This window comes from Parasteatoda tepidariorum, chromosome 4, assembly GCF_982258835.1.
Source record: "Parasteatoda tepidariorum strain Cologne lab strain chromosome 4, Ptep-v5.0, whole genome shotgun sequence".
Lineage (NCBI taxonomy): Eukaryota > Metazoa > Arthropoda > Arachnida > Araneae > Theridiidae > Parasteatoda > Parasteatoda tepidariorum.
Window position 1 is genome coordinate 53,461,830 of NC_141758.1, and position 23,101 is coordinate 53,484,930.

Sequence of the window (23,101 nt, forward strand, 5' to 3'; positions counted from 1 at the left end):
TCCAAAATAGTACAGTAGGCATCTTGCATGGGACTAATGCCGATGTTGTTTCCTTCACGATATATACCAACGGAGGGCGTGACGTATCTCATGACTGCAGATATAGTCATTTGTGTAGGTGCCCAAATACTTATTGGTAGATAGTGTAGCTTAGCAAAGTATTGCTTATCAAAATTGTATTATTCAAGTTCCTATGCTGTTGAAGCCATTTAAGAAGAGCTGGTTCTACCTTAGGAACGGCATACTTATTTATTCTTATTGAATAAGTGTTCCTGTATTCATGGCATTTTAGGATGATTTCTTTATCTTTTAAAATCGTAGAAAGAGTACTAGGTAGAATTCCAAATTTTGTGCTTTTTTTTTTGTGTGTGTGTGGTTAGATTTCTTTCTTAATCATTAATAAGATTAGCTTTATCTTCTGAACTAAGAGTTTTTTATTTTTGCTTTGATATGCTTTTGACTCCTGGTGAACAATTTTAAGCTGTGAATGATTAACGTAAGGGAATCAACTTGAGAATGAGCAACTCAAGTGAAGAAAAGCTTTTCAAGCAAGTTGCCTCAATTATGATAAGCAAGAAACTGGTTTCAACCAGTTCAAATGATTCATACCATTAACATGTCTTCAGATGTTGTTAAGAAAAATACATTCATTTGATTGACTAAGGTACTGCACCACCTATACAAACAGTAATCACAAAAGAACATAACTTATCTCTATTTTATTTAGCAGATGCTGTTCAAGACATGCTGAGTCAAGTGTGAGGGGCCTCAGAAGTTTGAATATTTCACTTCATTAGTGGTCGCAAAAGAAATTGGTATTCTAAAAAAAATTCGAGCTATAAGAAACCAACGTATTCTGTAATAAATAAAATTCGAGTTATAAGAAACCAACGTATTCTGTAATAAATAAAATTAAAGATTAAATAAAATTAAAAATAAAGGGGTCGGGACCAAAAATAATCCATTTAAAGGAATACTCGAGTTATTGTTGTTCAAATTATGGTGAATTAATTATAAATATGCTCACATTGAATTTGATGACTTCTTGAAGCAATTATATGTTTAACATTAATCATTTACCCTATTATATTTTTTTTCTTTCATTGTTGTTGTTACTTATTCCACTTGGCCCAGAATAAGGCTAGACCAAGTCCAGAAGACCGTTCACCGACAGAAAATCATATACCATCGCCGGACCCTCCTTGATAAAATTCTTCTCTAGCCTCATACAGGACAGCAAATGATCAGGTGTAGCCTGGTGCACAAATGTTTTTTTTTCTTTCTTTCATTGTAACATAAACTTAATTTATTTACCAACCACCTCTTGGGAATAATACTGTTCAAGAGAATGGAATAAAATTTTGTATTTAGGTTTTATAAAGTATATGATCAAATATAAGTGACAAAAATTATTATTACTTTATCACTTTTTCAACTATCAGGCCATTCTGGCTTCACTTTTTAAACTCAGCTCTCCATCAGAAGATATCCTATACAGTTTTCAGGAGCCAGAACTCGCAAAACTTATTCTCCAAACTTTTGGAAATATTTAGAACTGCCATGAACAACAAAAACGATTATTTAATTCTTATAATTACAGTTACAATCACAAAAATTCTTAATTTTTAAAGGATATTTTAGGCACTCTAATAATACATATACAATGTATGAAAAAGTGCAGTTAAAACGTATCTTACATTACTTATATTTTAAATCGGTTTAATACTAGACTTTTCTGTAAACTTCAATCTGTTAATATTTCTATTGAAGTTAAAGTATCAATATGATTTTTTTTTAGATAATAATATCCAGGATTTGTTTAATAAATGGGAAAACCCAATGTTTGAAGTTCCATCAGAAGTATGCTTTTAAATTTATTAAATGTTCTCTAACAGTATTCCAATATTCAGCATCTTTTTTTAACACTTTTTATTTTTTTAAAGGCTGTTTCTGCAGAAGATCCAAAAATTCTTCAATCATTGTCTCATATGTATATTATAAATTCTTATCGTTTCACCAAAGCTACTTTAAAAAGTTTAAAAGTAAGTATTACCATTTTTGGCCATTATTTTTGATATTGCTAAATTAAAGTTGATATTGTCATAGATGTTTATACTAATTTGTCTTTTATAGGGACAAAATTCTGAATCAAATTAACTTTTTAAAAAATACTGACATCTTTTTTTGGTTTCTTTTTTTTTTCTTTGCAGCTTTACTAAATCAGTCATGATTTAGTGACTTTTAAGCAGTACATGCACTGAGTGGCCAAGTTGTTATAACCACCTTACAATTTTATGCAAAATGAACTATTGCGTCACAGTGTTGCCTGTAAAGGGCAAGATAGCTACAAAAAGAGACTGTTAGGCAAGTGAACCATCAATTGCACTGTGTTACGTGCAAAGATATGGGCAAAAAACGTGACTTAACTGAATTTGAATGCGGAATGATTGTAGGCACTTGAAGCATCGGAACCAGTATTAACTAAAATGGCTGCTCTAGTAAAGTGTTCCAGAGCAGCAGTTATTTATGTGTACAGACTACGAAGCTGAAAACTGGGTTTCAACGTCAGGCTTGTGGTCGTTACAGGCTACTAAATGCTCGAGGTGAAAGGAGACTTGCCAGAGTTGTCCAGTCCAACAGAAAAGCAACAGTACATCATATAGCAGAGGAATCTTAATGAAATTGCAACTGCGAATGCCTTTGAACAAACTAAGAGCTGCAAATTACGCCGTATAAGTTATGGGAGCCGCCAACCTGTTTGAAAGCCTTCGCTGCCAGTCTTGAACGGGGCATCAGACGGCTGGGTCCAGTGCAATCCGATCTGTCAGAACTGTAAAGTGCTGTTCATTGGATATAGGGTCAAATTCCTCCTACAAACATCTTATAGAATCTATGCCAAGAAGAATTTGAGAAGTATTACGGACTAAAAGTTTTCCAACAATGTATTGAGGAAGTGGTCATAATAATTTAGCCATTCAATGTAGTATTATATACTTTTATTCGCTTACATTCTCTTAGGGACAAATTAAGGTGGCACGAGGTCTGGGTCTGATGGCTAAAGTGGGCCTCCTATTTATCTTAAAAATTGTAGTATCTTTTCAAAATTGAAGTAAGATTTAGTTTATAATGATAATGAATAGCTAATGTTAATCTAACAATGAAGCATTATTTAATGTGAATAATATTTAATTAAATTTAAAGACTTAACAATTAATGCATGCACGCCAAACATAAAGCAATAGAAATTAGTATAAAATAAATTTCTGAAATAAGTTGAGCTAAAGTTTAAAATAAGTATATATCAGGTAATAACACAATTTACGAAGTAGTTTGTGCTCACACCATGATTTGTTTAAAGTCACTTTTGATTCACATTCTTAGAATTTATGACTTGTTACTTCACATATTTTTCAAACTGTATTATCCATGGTTCATGTTGACCCAGTTTAGGTTGATCCTACATTTCAACTCAATACCAATTTAAGAATCAATCATTGTGTTACACAATTTACACATCACAATTTGTATCCTAATGATTTGAAAATCACAAATTTTGATCTATTTTCATGCCAATTAAAATTCTTACATCTCTCTTTGAAACAATCCAATTTGTAAATAAAACATTGAAATTTGTATTTCGTATTCACATGTTATAAAAATTTGCATATTGCAATGCATATAAGGCTACTAAATTGACATTTATTCTTTGTTAACATTAATTTTCATTGCTTAATTTATGTATTCAATAGTTTTATTTCTGTTTCATACAAATGCATTGTTTTTTGTCCATTTAGGTCATTGGCCAAGTTGACTGCAAATTTATAGCTTGTCTCTTAGATGATTTCAATGAAGTTAATGAAGGTAATATAATGACTTTTTTAACAATTTATCGCAGCATTTATTATCATACACATTTGATGTTTAGTTTGCTCAATTTTCAATACAATATATATTATTTATTTATTTATTAAATTATTGAGTTTTTGCAGAGTTGACAAAGTTTTGCTGTAAACCCTATATTTTTTTAAGCGATTTTAAATATTAGTTTAACTTATAGAAAATGTTATACAACATAATTATAATTTTTTTAGTTTTTGTCTTTTACATAAAATTCTCATTCTGTCAAGATCTTAAATTGTTGTCATGTTTTGAAGTGTTTATATTAATGTGATAAATATTAATGTATAGTAGAGTCCCAATTATCTGACAGTTATTATACAGTATCAATTATCCGAGCCCTGATTATCCAAGTTTCCACTTTAACCGAGCTATCAAATATTTCAAGGATTTTTTTGTCCTGTTTTTTTTTTTTTTTTTTTTAATAACTACTGCCGAAGAAAAAAATCTGAATGTTATCTTCCAAACAGTCAGTAAAACTAAATCCAACAACTTGATTTGATGAAATTATCGTTAATATCGTCAATAATGAAAATGAATCTAGCGAAGATAATAAAGACTGCGACAATGAAAATCAACATGTAAAAATATTTTATACAGATGGACTAAAATCTATCGTAAGTTCTACTGAATATGTAGAACAACAAAAAGAGGCGACACCAGCCTTCCTGTTATCCCTAAAAAATGGCAAAACATTGCTGCAGAAAAGCGCCAAAGTAATGTAAAACAAAAAACGATTAAGGACTTTTTTAGGTAGAAACTCTTTAATTCTCTTAAAGTATGCTCTTTAAGTGTTTTTAAGTAAGCTTTTTAATTATAATATGAATTGTATGCGGTGTACTTGTATAAATTTTGTATATGTTAAATATATTACATTTATAAGTACTCTTTATTTTTCCTTTTTCGTAATCTTCGCTTTAACCGAGTTAGTTGTGATCCACATTAACTCAGATAATCGGGACTCTACTGTATTTATAAATTGCAATAAACTTTATTCTATCAAAATATTTATATGTTTTTGTGTTAGCTCTTTTTTTCAATTTAGATTAATGAAGTTATTACTTTTTAGATCAAAAGTTGTTAGCTTTATTTGACCAACATGCTGTTCATGAAAGAATTCGATTGGAAGAGTTAGTAAAAGGTATATTGCATTTTATTCTAACTAAGTTAATTTGAACTTTGATCATTTTAAAGTTGATTAATAAGTGCATAAGATAAATCTCAGTGAATTATGATTTACAAATTTTTATCCAATCTGAAATCATTATTCTTTTAGGGAAAAATATTAACAAGACTGATAATATATTCTCATTTTATTCTGACTGAGTTATTTATTATTTTATTTAATATTTTCACGGGTTTCCACTCTTCCCAAGCTTTATGTGGATTTCTTAATTTTTGAGCCATTTTGAAAATTGTATTCCCTTATTTTTACTAATAATTTAAAAATCTTTTAAAAAGGGAAAGTTAAACATTAAAAAAAAGTTATGAATGATTTATGTAACTTAAGTGATTTTACCTTTAAAAATTTTATATTTCTTATTCAAATTTCTTACTTTAACATTTTACTGAAAACATTTTTAACATTGTTTACTGAAAATTTTAAAGTTCCGTTCAAGACAGAATTTCTGATAAATTGATGGAAAAAAAAAAGATTTTATCAATTATATAAATGTTATTAATGCAAAATTGAAAAAAATATTGTTTCATTTAAAACATTTTCCTTGTGCAGTGGCTATAACCTTGTGTAGTTATAACTATATCTTTGTGTAGTTGTAACTATAACCTAGTGCAGTTGTAACTTTTTGTCACATTTTTCAGCGTGAAAACCTCCATAATTTTTTCTCTGAACTGCTGGCTATTATGATATTTCTCATTAAAAAAAATTTATTATGTTTATGCTAAATAAATAATATTAGCCGTTCACCATTTTTACCATTTTATTATAACCTAAATAGTAAGTAATATTTTCATATTTATTGTATAATATAAACGTTGCTCAAATAAATAGTTGGCATGTGGGATATTAAGAGAAATATAGTAGGGACAATAACAAGCACCACAATTTGGGTTATAGAGAAAAGTAGAAAAAATGTACCATAGATTGCATACAATTGATTAATGAGTGTATAAAATCATCAATGATGAAAATTCATATTAGCATGGTTTTTAGTAAGAAAAAGTGATTGTTATTCATTCATCATAATGCGATCTACCTTTGTCTTGGCAGATCAAATATTTATTGACCAATTAAAATAATCTGTATTACATCTATCTTTAGCCACAAAAAATCATATTACTACCTACTGTTCCATTTTGAATGCATCTCTCTTTAATAGGGTTTTGCATTCTCTTTTAATGTTCTCATGTGTTTAATCAGTTATATGCAATCTGCATCATTCTTTCTACCTCTTTTAAAATCATAAATAGTTAAATGGCTATGGCTGCTATATATTTAATGCTTTCAGACATATTTCCTTTTTTTCATTTGCAGAGATGATTGTGCTCTGGAAAAAATCCAGATTTCCGGACTTTTCTCTAACTGCGATCCGGAAGTTTCCGGAAATCCAAAGTCTGGAAGTTTCAAGAAATCATCGATCACATTTATGCCTGAAAATTCTTTTATATTTTATTTAGAAATATTTGAACTAGAATTTATACTTGGCATCTCTTTCATTTGTAAATATTTTTTCTTTTAGAATAATAAATGTGATTAGACATAAAAGTAAACTTATACATGATTATTAATTCAAATTATGCTGCATATGATTTATTTAGAATTTCATGTTTTTAAAATATCAATTAATAAAATTTATGGAGACATTAATTTTTTGAAATAAAATTTATGGAGACAAATTAAAATTTTTGAAATGCGTCAATAATGATTTTACTTGAGAACTTTTCAGGATTTTTGAGTTGTGCTCGTAATCACCCCCTGGATTAAATATTTAGTAAATACTCTTAAATATTTAGTTGCATAGTGTTTAATAAATTCATCATTAATTGAAGTTAGTATTTTTTCAGAGCTTTATGAGTTATCAGATGACGGTGAGAAGATTGTTAAATCAATAACAATTAGCCCAGTTCTTGAAATTACATTGGACGAAGATGAAGTTAGATTACTGAGTACTTATCAAAAGCACCTGACTGCCATAGGAATAAAACTGTCTATTAAAAATGAATCTGACATTGAAGTCTCATCTATACCTTCCTGTCTTATTGATCAGAATACTAATAAACTAAAACGAAGCATATCTGAAATATCAACTATTATTGAGGTAAATTATTAGCATTTGATTTTTAGGGAATAGTTTACGAACTTTGCATTTTTAAATAATTTCTGTTTGTAAATTTGATTAAAGTTTGTATATTTTAACTTTTTATTTTAATTTTCTAAAAAATTTCCGATTGGATTTAACTATTGACAATATTTATATTTTTTTGCAGTACAAAGGCTTTAAGTATTTTCACACATTCAAACAACCAATAAATAAACCATTAAATTTTATCTATTTTCTTTTATCAATTTCTTTAAATGTAACACTAAAGTTAGTTCCTATACCTATACGTATTTAGTTACAAATATCATAAATTCACACAAGAATTTTTCTGCCATTTCAGTAAACATTTCATCCAGTTCAGAAAGTTTGATAATTATTCATATTTTAAAAGTTCTGGTTTTTTTTTTTCATTTTTAATAACATAAACATTTTAGTGAATAATGTCCGGTTATCTTCAATAATTTCTGTTTTATACTAACTATAATTTATGATTTCCCTGTGCACAAAATAATTATTTTGTTCTTTGCATTTGTTTTTGTGCACATATTATTATTCTCAGTCATCTTTAATAAATTTTCTGCTAATAATTAAACATATGTTAACATACAGCAAAGATACTGTAAACATACATAACAAACAATTTGTGAAAATGATATCATAATTAAGCTGCACTTGATTTGTGAATTTAATATGCAGGGCCCATGCTAAATATTCGCTACCTCGCCAAATGTGATAAAATCGTAAATTTGGGGAAGAAAATTGTGTTTTGGCAAAAGTATTAATGGATGATTTTTTCCACTGGAAAGAAAAATATATATTTAACTCAATTCTCAAAATTACGTCTAAATGAATATGTCTAAACAAGTCAGTATTTTTTTAATTTGATTACAGTAATTTTCGGTAGATCTTCCGCATAACCAATTAGAATTGCGTTCAAATAATATAAGTCTGAAACAAAGTACCGTAAAACAGTTTTCTATTTGAAAAAAATAATAATAAAAAATTGTTAAGATTTGCATTTGGCAAAAACTTTCAAAAGTTGGTGATACTTTTGATATTTGTCTAATTTACTGGCTAATAATTTGAAATCCTTAGCACAGACCCTGAATACTTATGCATACTTACAGTGTATATCTATACAGTAAAAATCCAAACCATTCATCAAAAAATGTTTTCATCTTTGAATTTAGTAAACTTACTGTAAATTAAATGTTTCATAAATACCTTTTGATTGTTTCTAAACATTTCATAGCTGATTTTTCTCAAATTCATTTAACATCACTTAACTTGTTCTTCCACTTTTCATTTTTACAGGTTTACAACAAAAACATTTTTTTTTGTAAGCAGGTTTTGATTGTTCCTATGCATTTTATAGCTCATTTTCCCAAATTAATAAAAGCATCAAATAACATGTTCTTTCACTAAGTTCTTTACTGACTTTAATCAATGTTCTAATTATTTTAAATTTTTTTTTACAGAAATCAATTAAAGAATGGCTTTTATCTCTGACACAAAACAGGTGCAAATCAAGTGTTCTACCCAAGACACTATCTAATGTTTTGAACTCTCAAGCATGTAGAGGTAAAAAATTGTTTTCCCACTAATGGAATACAACTAGTTTAATCTGTAACTAATTTAATGTGTATAAATGTGCCTATTTAGAATTAATTTTGAAATATCAATGATAGAAAAGTACCTGGATATTTATTTGATTATTAATTATTTTAAAGGTATTTTCCTATATGAAATAATTGTTTTGTATTTATATATTATTTAACTTCACTAAATTTTAATATAGTTTTTATTTAAATAAATTTTAAAAGCTCTCCAATTCTTATGATTGGTTTCAAATAAAACTTTTAACACTTATTTCAATAGTTTATAATTTTGGCTATGTTTGGCGCATTCCAATTTTTAATACCTTAAAATATTCATCAATCTTTACTGGATTAAACCCTTTTGTATTATAAATTTGAGTTAATTTTTTGTAAAAGTTTTGAAGTTTTAAAAGAATTTTATTGAAATAGTTAGTTTTTTAGGATTTTTTTTAAAAATCTTTTTCAGAATATTTGTATGTAATGAATAGAAGTAATATTATATATTTCTTATAAAACAAGTTAAAGTTCTATTTTATAACTATAAAAATTAACAATATTTTCACTCTATCTAATATAACAACGTCTCATATTAGCTTATGTCAATCTTATTTATCATGTAATTTTTAACAAAATATTTTTAGAATTTTTTCATTCATTCTTGAATTCTTATTGTCCAACATTCGAAACATTAAGAAAAATATCCAAGCAATCATAAAGGCCATTTTTTATTCCCTGATCTTCAAAATTTACTGAAATCTTAACTAACAAATTTGTCATAAATTTTGTTGCCTATTTAATTTTCTTCAGAATTAGCTAAAGCTTTTAAAATTATTTTTAAATGAAAATAGTACCTGCATATTTTATGTATCAGTTTATAAGGATAAAGATTATTGCTTTAATTTTTAGGTGCTGTGAAATTTGGGGATCCTCTTACTCTATCAGAATGTGAGAACTTATTATTATCATTATCAGAGTGCAAGTTGCCTTTTCAGTGTGCTCATGGCAGGCCTTCAATTGCACCACTTCTAGATCTCAACAAAATTGATAGATTGAATAGAAAGGTAAATATTTTAATTATGTTTAAAGCATTATGTGCTATAATAATCTTTGCTCAATTATCATGATTCCTTTAATCTTCATATCTTGGTGACAATGATTGATATAGGGAATTCTCTTCAGGTACAATCATCCATGCGTCAATGAAACTGTAATTTTTTGCATTTTCTTTTTGAATTTTTATTTTGTTCATTTAGCTTAAACACGGATAATATAGTGGCAACTAATTTTACTTGAGGTTTGAAAAAGGCTTATGATGAGAATGAAAATATTATGAATCCAATATAAAAATATAAATATTATTATAATTATCATTTTTAAATTGTGTAAATTTAAAAAGATTCCATTGTTGTAGATTAGTAATGAATGAATTCTTACTTTCTTTTATTGATGTTTGCAGGGATGAGATTTTTCCACTTTTTAGTGGATTTCAGCTTTTGCCTCTCTAATTTCAGTCTTTTCATCTTAAGTTTTTGTTAAATAAATATGTTGCTTTTTTTTTTTTTGAAAATTCAGCCCTTGAAATAAAATAATTATATTTATTTAATATTTTCAAAAATAAACAGAAAATTCAAACTACGTAGCTGCCGCCCTTCTGCATTTTTTCTTATTTTAGCTATTTTCTCCGCAGAAAATAAGATTTTCCACATTTTACCTGCACGCCGGATAGCTCATATTTTCATAATGCAGACATTGCTGCTTCTCTTCCCGATTTTTATTCACGTGATTTTAATGTCAAACATCTATTTTCGTATTTACCTGATTTAAAAGTTGTCCATTGCGATTCTTATTCATACAATTTAAATAATGTACATTGCGTTTCTTATTTACGAGGTTTAAAAATCCAATATCCTGATTCGTTTATGCGGTTGTACTATCAAACATCGATTTTCATATTTATGTATGATTTAAAAATTAAGACACTGGGATTCATATTCACGTGATTTCAAAATTATGCATCACGATTCGTATTTATACGATCTAAAAATTACCCTTTATGATTTGCATTTTTGAAATCCAATATCGAGTTTCATATTCATGTGATTTAAAATCAAATATTACAATACTTATTCATATGATTTTAAAGTCATGCATGTGATTCATATTCATACAATTGTAAAATTAATCATCGGGATTTGTAGTCACATGGTTTTAAGGTTTAAAAATCACACTTTTTTGTTTGTCAAATGTTTGAATATCATAGTTTCTACATATTATATATAAACTAAAGTAAACTCAGTGGCATGACAGCCCGTAGTGGGTAAAGGCCTACTGTGCTCATCTCAGCTTTTTTGACTTTGGGCTCTGGGGTGCAGGAGCAGATGTTCAGGTTAGGTGGTCAGCCAAACTCGGAACCCCCAGTGTTTAGTTCCCAAGCATGCTTGGTACTCGTATATATGTATAGCATAATAAATAAATACAAAAAACACGAAGAAAATTAAGAAAAACAATAGGTTTTATTTATTGTGCATAAGCTGCAAGTAAATAGAACTCATAGAACATCAGGGTGGCCACCCACCTGGAAAACCTGGAATTATCAGGGAATTTTTTTCATACTAGAAAAAACCTGGAAAAATCAGGGAAATATGGATAAAAATCTGGAAAACCTGGAAATTTTAAAGAAAAGCTGGAAATTTTTTCTTATATGTTTTTTTAATTTCACTAATTTAAATTATTTGCTAATTTTCTTAATTTAAATTGTTTCATCCATTATACCCACATTTTTAAGAAGGAAATTTATCTCCAAACAGTTAAAATATCATCAACTTTGATTTCATCAAAACTTGCTCCATTATAACCCTGTTAAACCAGAATACAACATAAAATTCTCCCATGGTTGCTAAGCAAATGTCTTTGATCTCTATGCAGACTATGAGACTGTAAAATTTAGGAAAAGCAAAGATTATGGTGGATGTGGAAGAGGGGGTTAGGATTCGATTTTAAATTCTGTCCGTGTTCACACAATGATTCAAGTTTGTTCGCAATTGAGAGTGGTAATTTTTTTCTATTTTGACAAAATGAGTCAAAATGTTTTTGTATTTTTAACTTTATTAAATTCTCTAAAAATTAGTTGGTTATAATTTAATAATAATAGATTTTATATTGCACTCTTTTTCTGAAAGCTTTTGAACTCCCATTCAAAGAAATTTGTAAATTATTTTTTTTCAGCAAACCAACCAATCACGCATTTACCCCCATCACTAACAGCAATGTTTGTCGACAAATTGTTACAATTCTTGCATTAATGCTAATTTTTTCTATTTCATTTTAACCTTTTATAGTATATTTTTATTTTGAAAAAAGTTTTTTTTTTTTAAGAACTAACTATATATTATTATCAAATTTTACGGTTTTGTTGGTAAATATTAGTTTTTTGATTCAAAATTCGAATTGTATAGTTATCGCAATATCAAAAGTTCGTAAATGTTGCTTGCATTCCAGAGATGATATTTCAAAACTATTCCTCTTTTTACCTAAAAAAGCTGACAATGACTAAGGAATATATAGGAAACATATTAAATGATGTATATACATAAAATATAATTTTTTTTATTCATATATGTTTAGTTAGGAGAAGGAAAATGAAACTTAGTGTTTTAGTTCTGCACTGTACAAGATTCCAGTTGTTCAAACAAAAACAATTAACTATGCTAAACTAAAAAACTGTGTGTTTAGATTGGAATTCTTTAAATGTTTTAATTTCAAATAAGAAAAAAAATCAAAAAAATTTAAATTTTAAGGAATTTTATCTATTTTTTTTTTCTTCTATCGAACTAAAAATTAGACAATTTTACATTTCTGACATTTATTTTTTATACTGAAGCTCTTAAAATAAAAATGCTATTTCAAAATACCATTATTTAAAAATTTTACTTGAGATATTGGTTTAAGGAAAATATGATCAGTGAATTTTATAAAAAGCACTGGTAAGATGAAATACAGTATAATGCAGTATACAGTACAGCTTTATATTGAAATGTAATTACAGTGATTCACAAAAGTGTTGATACACTTATGACTTTCAATGAAATAAGACTATCCATTAATTAAAATGAATGTTTCAGAATGTATATTTAATGATACAAAATGTGTTCTAATCTTAACAAAACTGAAATATTTTAAATGACAATATGAAATATTTTAAAAACAAAGGATAAGTTTATTTTTAAGGAATCAATCATCAAAAAGTGACAAAAACTTTATCCCACAAAAGTCATCATGCACTTTTAAAGAAAAAACTCAGTCTATTAGTAAATCTAATTTTTCGTTAAATTAACATTTAGTGGAGTTTCCTTTAGCATCTACAATAGCTTTTAAAGGTTGAAAATACGCATAACTAGTTTTTTTTGTCAGGTGAAATTCGTGCAGAATAGTTTTTTAAAATTTTTACAGAAACTTTTACAACACTCAATTGCAAATTTATGAATTTTTCCACAAAATTTATAATTTTAATCTCTGATATTAAGTCTTTCTTTTAAGCATTTTATCTCATATTGCACAGTTCAATTGAATACAGTAAACTAATTTAACATATTCATTACTGATTTACCTTTTATGAAGACAAATAATCAAATTTGATCTATTTTATTACGACCACAAGTCATTTTTAAATGATAAAATAAAATATTACGAAGTTAGCAAGCAAAGTTTAAAATATAATTGTGCTATGATAGGTTTGATACTAAATTGCTAATAAAGAAATAAAAAATTAAATGAAAAATAATTAAATAAAAAAAGCAATTGACGATAATTTCAATTCTGAGATCCAAAACATTAAAATGTACGATGACTTTCGTGGGGTAACATTTTTGTTACTATTTGATTAAAAAATTAACTTTTGCTTTGTTTTTAAAATATTTCATGCAGTTTTGCTAAAAATTGATTATACATCTTATTATCAAATACCCATTGTGAAATATTCATTTTAATTATTGAATTTTTATTTCCTATTTCAATATAAGTTACAAGTGAGTGAACACTTTTGGGAGCCACTGTAATTATTAAAAATTATTGATATATAATCACCTGAAACGGTTTTATTTTCCTTAATGAAAATATGTTAAACAATACTTATCCAAGGTTTTATTGGTTATTCTGATTTTGTCATTTTGTAGGTACACTTTGAGCAAATACTACTTAAAGTAACACATTAAATTCAATAATAACAATTAAAATTATTCAATGAAAACAATATATTCTGCAAGCTAAACATATTATTTTCTCCACCTCTTTATTTTGTAAAAATTAATGTTGTACCAGAAACCAGAACATTAAAAAATAATAAAAAAATATCTTGTAAAAAAAAAATTTTTTTTTTCAAGATATGTTTAAAAAAATGACATTTTGAATAAGATATTTTATAATACAGACACTTTTCTTGTATACATCCTACACTTTATAAGAAAAAAGGAAAAAAACACAAACCTGGAAATTTTAAGATTTTTACCTGGAAAACCTGGAAAAATCAGGGAAATTTGAAATCTGTTTTGAGTGGCCACCCTGAACATCATATATATATATATTTATTCGTTCTTGGATTTTCTCTTTTTTGCTTTCTGACTACTCTCATCCCTGTGTTTGGTTCTCTTTTGTTAAAGTATAGAAGACTTTGAATTCATACTTATTTCAAAAATTCTTTTCTAGAATTATTTTACCAAAATAGTGGTTATAGGCACTGAGCTGTAATTGTGAAAAACTGAGGTGGTTGATCCTCAGTGGTGACTTCAAGCATAGATGGGTACCTGCTTGACTGGGAAGTAAAGGCAGCTTAACCTGTGGCAAATGACATTGCCACAATCATGCCATTGGTATTTAATTTTGGAGCCTTTATCCACAACAGGTTACTGTACAAATGTCTTACTTTAATGTACAAAAAAAAAGAAAAATCTTTTACCTAAAACTTTTTTGAATGCACTGCTTATGAAACTTTCTTTTGACACTTTTAGCAGGTATTTCTTTAAACCATGTTTCTTATAACTGGAAAAAATCTCAGCCTTAATCGAATTTGATTGGAAACTATTTTTGTTTTCTTTGAAATTAATTTTTTATTATAATAATATTTTCTTTTTTATGTTTAAGTTATTAACTACTTTTGTAAATTTTTTGAAAAATTTCTCATGTTATTAAATGGTTTAACTATTTGGTTAAATTTTACATTTATTTAATCCTTGCTTTTTTTTAACAGAGACCATGTCCGCAATTAAAGAAACTTAGAGACCTTGAAGGAGAAACATTGCTCACATGAACTTTAAATCTGCAACCTCAATTTTAGGTCATAATAGTAACTTTATTGACATTTTTTAAAAATATTTTAATTTAGTCCTTGTGCTGTTTGTCAAGATATGTTAACAAAAATATTATATTAAAAGAATTGCTATGTATAACACATATGTTTAAGTTGAATGAGAAATATTCATATTGTATCTATTACCTAATTAGATATTATTTTTTTAAAAAATTATCCTAGCATTTTCAGAAATAACAATTAATTTCAAACTCAAATATTCCTTTCAATATTTTACAATGAAAAAAAAAATTGTTTTTATATTGTATCCAAATATTTTTGCATATTTTTTGTAAATATTTCATTTATAATATTTATGAATATGATATAGATTCATAATTCATTTATGATATATATCATAAATATCAATATTTTCATAAATATAAATATCTTGAAATTATATTAAGTACAAAATACATCCAAAAAAATATAATTTAAAAGGCAAGGTTTTTATTACAACTTTTCATAATAATACACAACACTGATCAAATCAAACAATTCAAATTTCTGAGGCCAAAGGGAAATAGACCCTAGTGCCCGCCATTAACCAAAAAAAAAAAAAAATAGTTATATTTTTGTCATTATGATCAGCAAATGTTATATTTTATTAGTATTCTTTTAGTGACAGTGGAAATGACTAATGTGCTTATAATGAGAAATTGGTAAAAAAATCTACAATTCTTAAATATTTTGGGATGAACAACCCCATTCGTAATAATTAGCTATCCGATTTTATTAAGCTTAAATATGATATTTAATGTCATTCTAAAGAAGCAAAATCTCTAAATAATTTTTATTGATATTTTTTAACTGCTTTGTAGCATGATGTCTGAGTAGCTCTCGACTTGTAGTTCATTAGATAAGTTTTCTTTCTCTTTTTAAATTTATTATTTTTGATTACTAGATTATATTTATTTTTTATAACGAAAAAAAAAAAAAAAAAGATTCGAATGATGTGTGTAGAGCAAAGCTAAGCTGTGATCATTTTCTTTTGTTTCATTAATCAATGAAATTTTGTTTCATAAACTGATTATTTATTTATTTAAAACATTGTATTATGTGCTTTGACTTAGTTTTAAAATTATATATATAGTATATAAAAGAAGTAGAGATTATCTTGAAATTATTAAGGAATTTTTATGCCATGAAAGAAATGATTTATTCACTTAACAAAAGATATTTACTGGAGAGATGCACATCAGTTTTGATTAACAGGCCACAAAAATTAGAAAATATTTGTTGAAAGCAACATAAACATTAAGCTTATACTGGTGAAAATGCAAAGTTCACTTTTGCATAGATAATAAAAATATTTTACCGAAATATATTGAAACAAGTATAGTTACAAGATTACAAAGCAAATTATGGGTTAAATTTGCAGGTATAAAAAAGAAGAAAAAGATAAACTTATGAACTTTAAGCTACCTCAAAAGTTAACTTTTATTTGTTTATTTATTTATTTTTTGAAAAAGAAATTTGTAGTTAATACAGGGTAAAATTAATTATTGGAAATTATAGGCTGCGCATCCCTGTATTTAATCATAAGTAAACTCTTTAAATAAAGTTTGTGTAAACTAAATTATTTGTAAAAAATTAAATGATTGTTTTTTGGAAAATATATTTTATTTTAAAGCTAATTTATTCTGTATATTTTTATATTGTTGAATAAAATGTTTCCTTTTAACCCTTTATGATTATGTGTAATAAACTTTTCACGTGCAGCAAAATAAATGGTTATATACAATAAAATATTAGTTAACACGCATTAAAATATTTTTCTTTTCGTAAATTCAGAAAAATATTTAAATTGAGATAGTAAATTTTTTTTAATGATAGAAGCTGCAATGGATCAAACAAAAATGATGAAACAACATAACTTAAAACGAGCTATTATTACAACTATAACTATTAACACTACCAATTTGCTTAAATTATTTTTAAAACATTAATGGAAATAACTAATCAAAGCTAAAACTATTTTTTTTTAGTTTGCCATGTTTTATTTTTATTTCAGAAGTTAACTATGACAAATTTGTTTAAAGTGTCTTAATTCTCTACCAATTCCCAGACAACTGGTTAAAATGAGATGCAGATGTTTAGGAAAGTGTGATTCAAATAAAGATTTAAGGTAAAAATTGAATTGAAATTTTCTAAATAGATTTATTTCTTTGTTTGGCTTACTTGTTTTTTGTCTTTGCATTACACTTACATGTTTATTTGCTGATTAGAAACAAATAAATATGATACTGAATTTAGGTAATTATATAACAATTAAAACAAAAATTATTTCTATTATCATATTTTTACTGACATTTTTATGTATTTCTCTTGTTAGCAAACTAAAACAGTTTTAGTGGTATAAATAAAGATCTACGTTCAGTTTGCAAACATTGAATTGGTGCATTTTCCTATGTGAATTCTATGCCACTTTTTGGCTTCTTTATTCAAAGTATTTTATATTGAAAAAATTGTTTTTTTTTTTAATGAATTAATTCTCTGTCTCCATAATAGCCACTTACCTTAAATTGTTTATAATACGATATTTTGAAAAATACTTCCAGCATTTGATACTGCTCTTGATTTGTCTTACCTCATTTTTTCTATACTTTAAATTGTAAATTATATAGTTGAAAGAGAATTTACCATGAAAGTTTTCTTCTACCATATAACTCTTTTAAGAACTAATTATAAAACTTCTAAATTAATTCTTAGAGCTTGACACTCATAACAGAACACTTATATTTTTTTAATCTGTTCCTGTTTCTTTTGTTTTTATGTTTTAAGATTAAATAAGTTATACAACAATTAGTTACGTTCAAAACTTTTATTTACACTAGATAGTATATTTTTTATTAACATCAGTTTTCTTAAAAAACATGTAACAGTAGATTTAAGTATAGTTACATATAAATTGAAACATTTTAAATTACAATAAATTAAATTCCAGCCATTTAAATACACTCTTTACATAAAGTTTCATGATATTAGTTAAGATATTTTTGCATATCTCAAAGAAAAATAATTAAGTTGTTTACCCAGACTAGAAAATTATTCAAAACACTACAACAGCTAAGTATATAATTATGAAATAAATATTTTTTTATTATTTAAAAAAAACAGTGTTTAGTTTCAATTATGTCACATGAAGAAAACATTCATTTATAGTGAATTTTTAAAATGCACTTTAATGTCATACACCATTGCATAGGATAGTTATTAAGTTGCAAAATGTAATTCAAATACTTGTTTGCCTATTTAAAAAAGTTGCATTTCAAACTGAAAGAATTATAGTTAAAAACAAATTTACAACATGTTTCATAATTCTAAATAATTTTATTACAGCAACAAAGAAATTAGAAAAATTATATATTATAATTTTAGTGGTTTCTTGAAAACAACCAAACCGATTGTCAAACAGGAAATTTTACTGTAAATAAAAAATAAATCATTTTTAATGATACAGCTAACAGTCAAATATTTGCTAACATCATACACTGTGGCCTCAAAAACATTAGTATTTAATTGTACTAATGTACTTCAATTACTTTTTGCAATTTTAAAAAATTTTAACACTTTTCATAAACCAAAATTATTTTGTAATAGCAACAGTGGAATTCTTAAACGTTTAAAAAAAATGAAAGAATATATATATTTTTAATAGGTTCTGAAAAACACCTAAACAGATTGTCAGACAGGAAGTTTTAATATAAATAAATTGTAAGCATAATTAATGATACAGCTAACAGTTAAATTTCTGTGTTAGCAAACTTCATATACTGTTGCATGGAACAGATATTTAATTGTATAAATATTAATGCCTAAATTTTTTTTTTTTTAAATTAAGTTTAGAACCAAAAGAAACTATATTATAATAGCCTTTTACGACACTTTTCATAAATCAAAATTATTTTATTGTAGCAACAAAAAGTATTACAGAATATTAAAATGTTATTATTTTAATATGTTCTTAAAAACTGCCAAACCGATTGTCAGAATGTTAGTGTGATAAAATAGAATGAAGTTTTAATGACATAACTAACAATAAATTTTATATATATATTTATACTAACAATTTTTAGATCAAAATTCTATATTTAATAGGTGGACAGAGGCTGTAGATATTCTTTTTAATATATATGCATAATCAAATTTAACAAACACATTAACTATATATATTTTAGGTTAAATAATGACTGTGAATTGAGTTATTCAGTTGAAAATGTGAATTTTGATTTTTTTTTTTTAGGAAAGTTGTTTTTGAATTCTTAATAAAATAAATTTCTATATATTGAAAACTGACATTTAATTTAATTTTTTAAATATAATAATTTAAAAATTTTTACTTTAAAGGAATTTTCAGATATATTTTTATTTTCTAATAATTTACATAATTGATTATTCAACTATTTGATTTTTTTAGGATAGCAGTTTTTGAAATTTTAAAAAATAAATTAATATAAATTAAATCTTAATTTAAATGATAGCTGCCAACTCTACTGGACTTTTTAAGTAGATTGCCGAATTTTGCCAGTTTCTCCAGGATTAATCAAAAAATGTTCAATTTCTTTCTTTAATTTTAGAAATTTTTTTAAAATTGAAACATTTTTAGAAAAAACTGTTTTTTAAAAATAGATTTTTTACTCAGTTTATTGCCGTTTGAGTAGTTAAATAAGTATTGCTGTTTAATAATGAAGCAATCTTCGTTAATTGTAATCAGAATATTTTCTTTTTTAAATATTCTAATTTTTAAAAATAAATTAAATTTGATATTAAATCACAGCTGCCAACTCTTGCTTGCCAATTTCTCTTGGTTTAATCAAAAATTCTTTTAGTTTTTGTAAATTTTCGAATATTTCTCTTAAAGTTGGGAAATTTGTTAAAAAAAATTCCTTTATTTCAAAATAAAATTATTATTAAATTTATTGCTTGTTCTTGCATTGCTGCTAAAAAATGAAGCAAGTTCTATTTATTGTAATCAATTTGATTCTTATCTTTTTAAAACAGTCTAAAATATTTAAAGTCATTTTATTAGTTTATATTCAAGTTCATCTAATATCACACTTAAATTAAAAATAATGCAGTTTTATGTGATTAGTGTTAATATTTTTTTTATTACTTTAGTAAAAATTATTTAATTATTGGTTATTTTTGTAAAATTTATAGGATATTATTTAGATACGTTAATAACATTTAGATTTTAATCTTGCTCCATGATTTTTGAGATATTTTGTGACAATAAATTTTAAAAGATTGTTGCTTTGAATCGGAATTGTACAAACTAATAAAACGTGATCAACTCAAACTATCGTGATGGATGTTTTTGCAATATTTTTGCAGATAAATAAAAAATAGGGACTATGATTATGAATAAAATTATTCTTTTGCAATTATTCTTTTCATTTGTATTGATTAGATATATTTTTAATTGCGAATTAAAATGAATGTTTAAATTAAATAAAAATTGCTACTCATTTTTAAGATTTATTTTTGGCATTATACAATATTAGTGCAGTTTTTAACTTATTCAGAAAATAGTGGTGAATTATTTCTTGAAATAAAAGTTTTAATATTTGTAAAAAAAAAAACTTATATTTTATTTATTAATTGTTTAGGCTTTAAATTAAGGTTTAAGTGGCGAAAAGGTTCTTTGTGCTCTCTACAACCATTACACCTATTTCTTATCATTGTTGTAACTTGCTTGTAATTTTCTTATGCATTTCTGTTTTTCCTTCTTTGATTTTCTGTTTGCACATTAAGGAAGTAAGGTATTTCTTCATTATGAATTTTTGTTTGTGTGGTATTATTCATGCTTCTTCTTACATAGTTTATATTTATTTAAATTAGATTAGATTGAATTAGATGAAGTTCTCAAACTGAGTAACAAGCTAAAGGAAGTAATAGTGCTTTTTCAACAAGCCATTTCTTTCTTTTGTGTCTGGTTCTAATTTTGGTGTGAAATTAAAAATTAGATAAACAATTTTTGATTTTTCTTGAAGTTGTTGCTTTGGTTAATATAGATCAACTGCCTCTCACACAAGTTGTGTTAAGTACATTAGTGAATTCATATCGACATAACACTTATTTAATTTCTTTACAACTTTCTCATTTAAATTTACACATAATTTATATAATTTATTTAGTTATATTTACAATAATCACACATAATATAACTACATATATACAAAACCAAGGTATGAAAGATCATATTGATTGATGTAAGCGACAATTGATTAATTCAGTTTAATGAGTAATTAAAAGTAAATAATTGTTTCAAAACAAAGTTTTTATCAAAGTTATAATAATCAAATAAGATAAAATACAAATTCTAAATATTTGTACTTAAACAGTCGTAAGAAAGAATAAATAATGGATAAATACAAAATTTTGTTTAAAAGCTGTTTCAATTGGTATAAATAAAACAAAAATTCAAAATTTTTTGTACTTAGAGATATTTTTTAAAACAAATATTTTTTGAACTCTATTCGAATATTAGTAAAGTCAAAATTAATGAAATTATACAAACATATTAAAAATATTATCAGAATATAATAAAAAATTTATTTTATGTTAATGTTTTTTTAATTGAGATTTTATCTTTAATTTAGGAAGTATATAATAGAAGGAGCTATATTTATAAATGACATTTAAGTAAAGACATATCAACTTCTCCAACATTCAGAAAAATTTATTTACGAATTAAGGTAAATAAAATAAGAGTTAGGTAGATAAAGCAAGTGAAATTTTATTTATCTAGTATATAAAGAACATTAAAAGTATAACAATAAATTTTTTTTTTCAATGACAGACATTGTAATTCGGCTTCTAGAAACAAAACTTTTACAGAAACCCAAAAGCATTTACATACATAAAAATATGTTGTTCATAAAAACATTTCACTTTTAGATTATTTAATTTATTTCTCACAATGCTGTGTGCAATTATCAGTGAGTATAATCAATAAAAAAAAAATTAGTCAATTTCTAATCAAATATTTTATTTCTAACCCTAACATTTTTTTCCTTTAATTAAAAAACCTATTAGTACAGGAAGCCCCAGACATTCTATCTATTTTTAATATGTGTAATGTTAATTAATAAAGAAGTGAAATAAATTGAAATATTTTTTTAATGAAATTTGATTTCAAATGTATACAAAATTAAATTATTTATTTTAGTGGTAAATAATTACAATTTAATCTCACTCCAAAAGTCTTGTTTTTGGCTTTAAAGTAATACTGAGTTTAAAAGTAATTTTTATGAAAATTTTAATTTTGAAGTTACAGCAGTACCGTTATTCTTTTACATGAATTCCAATTCTAAATTATTTTCTAGAAAAAGGGTGTTAAAAAGTGATACATAATTGTAAAATAATAAAACTTTTAAATAATACTGTGCATTATTATTTAAATAATTTCTAATAAATAAATGTAAATTCATAAACATAAATAAATAAAAAAATAAAAGCATAAACAAGTGTACAAAATAACTATCATACAAAAAATAAATTAAATAATAAAAAGCATAAATATCAGTTAAAATGGCTTATTTGACATGTTTAAAACAAAAAATGAGTTCAAATGAGTGTTTGTTTATTAAAAAATAAATAAATATACTAGTTAATGTTAGGTTAGTTTGAATGTTTAGGTACTATTTATATTATGAAGATACATTGCTTTCACCGGGTTTAAAAAAAACAATGAATTAGTTTAGAGACATTTTAAAAAAACATAGTTTGAGATACATAGTTTAAACAAATCTCTTCCTGATAATAATACAGTACAGAACCCATTATCCGGAAATCAAAAAACCGGAACGAAATTCAATAAATTTTCTAGCAATTTTTTTTTAAATGTTTTTTTCCTCATAAGATTTTAGAATTTTTCTTTCTTCATTTGTTTACCTTACCATCATTTTGGAAATAATCATTAGTGTGTCACTTCATCGTTTTTTCTTCTTTTTAAGATTATTTCCAAATATATATATATA

General features: G+C 25.3%; 1 protein-coding gene across 2 annotated transcripts in view; it reads left to right on the forward strand.

Annotated features, from left to right (window-relative positions):
- The window catches only part of LOC107451793 (DNA mismatch repair protein Mlh3), a 30,214-nt gene extending 11,653 nt beyond the window's left edge, over positions 1–18,561 (forward strand). Inside the window, exons 5-13 of one of the 2 annotated variants that reach the window (XM_016068007.3) lie at positions 1,799–1,860; positions 1,944–2,042; positions 3,795–3,861; positions 4,967–5,038; positions 6,922–7,175; positions 8,657–8,759; positions 9,683–9,837; positions 15,018–15,104; positions 17,131–18,561. In XM_016068007.3, coding sequence (XP_015923493.1) covers positions 1,799–1,860; positions 1,944–2,042; positions 3,795–3,861; positions 4,967–5,038; positions 6,922–7,175; positions 8,657–8,759; positions 9,683–9,837; positions 15,018–15,077 — 872 coding nt within the window. In that variant the 3' untranslated portion in view covers positions 15,078–15,104; positions 17,131–18,561. Of the gene's footprint in view, positions 1–1,798; positions 1,861–1,943; positions 2,043–3,794; positions 3,862–4,966; positions 5,039–6,921; positions 7,176–8,656; positions 8,760–9,682; positions 9,838–15,017; positions 15,105–17,130 lie in introns of those variants that run through there. The other variant, XR_015433063.1, reaches the window with a different exon arrangement.
- Positions 18,562–23,101: the final 4,540 nt, after the last annotated feature.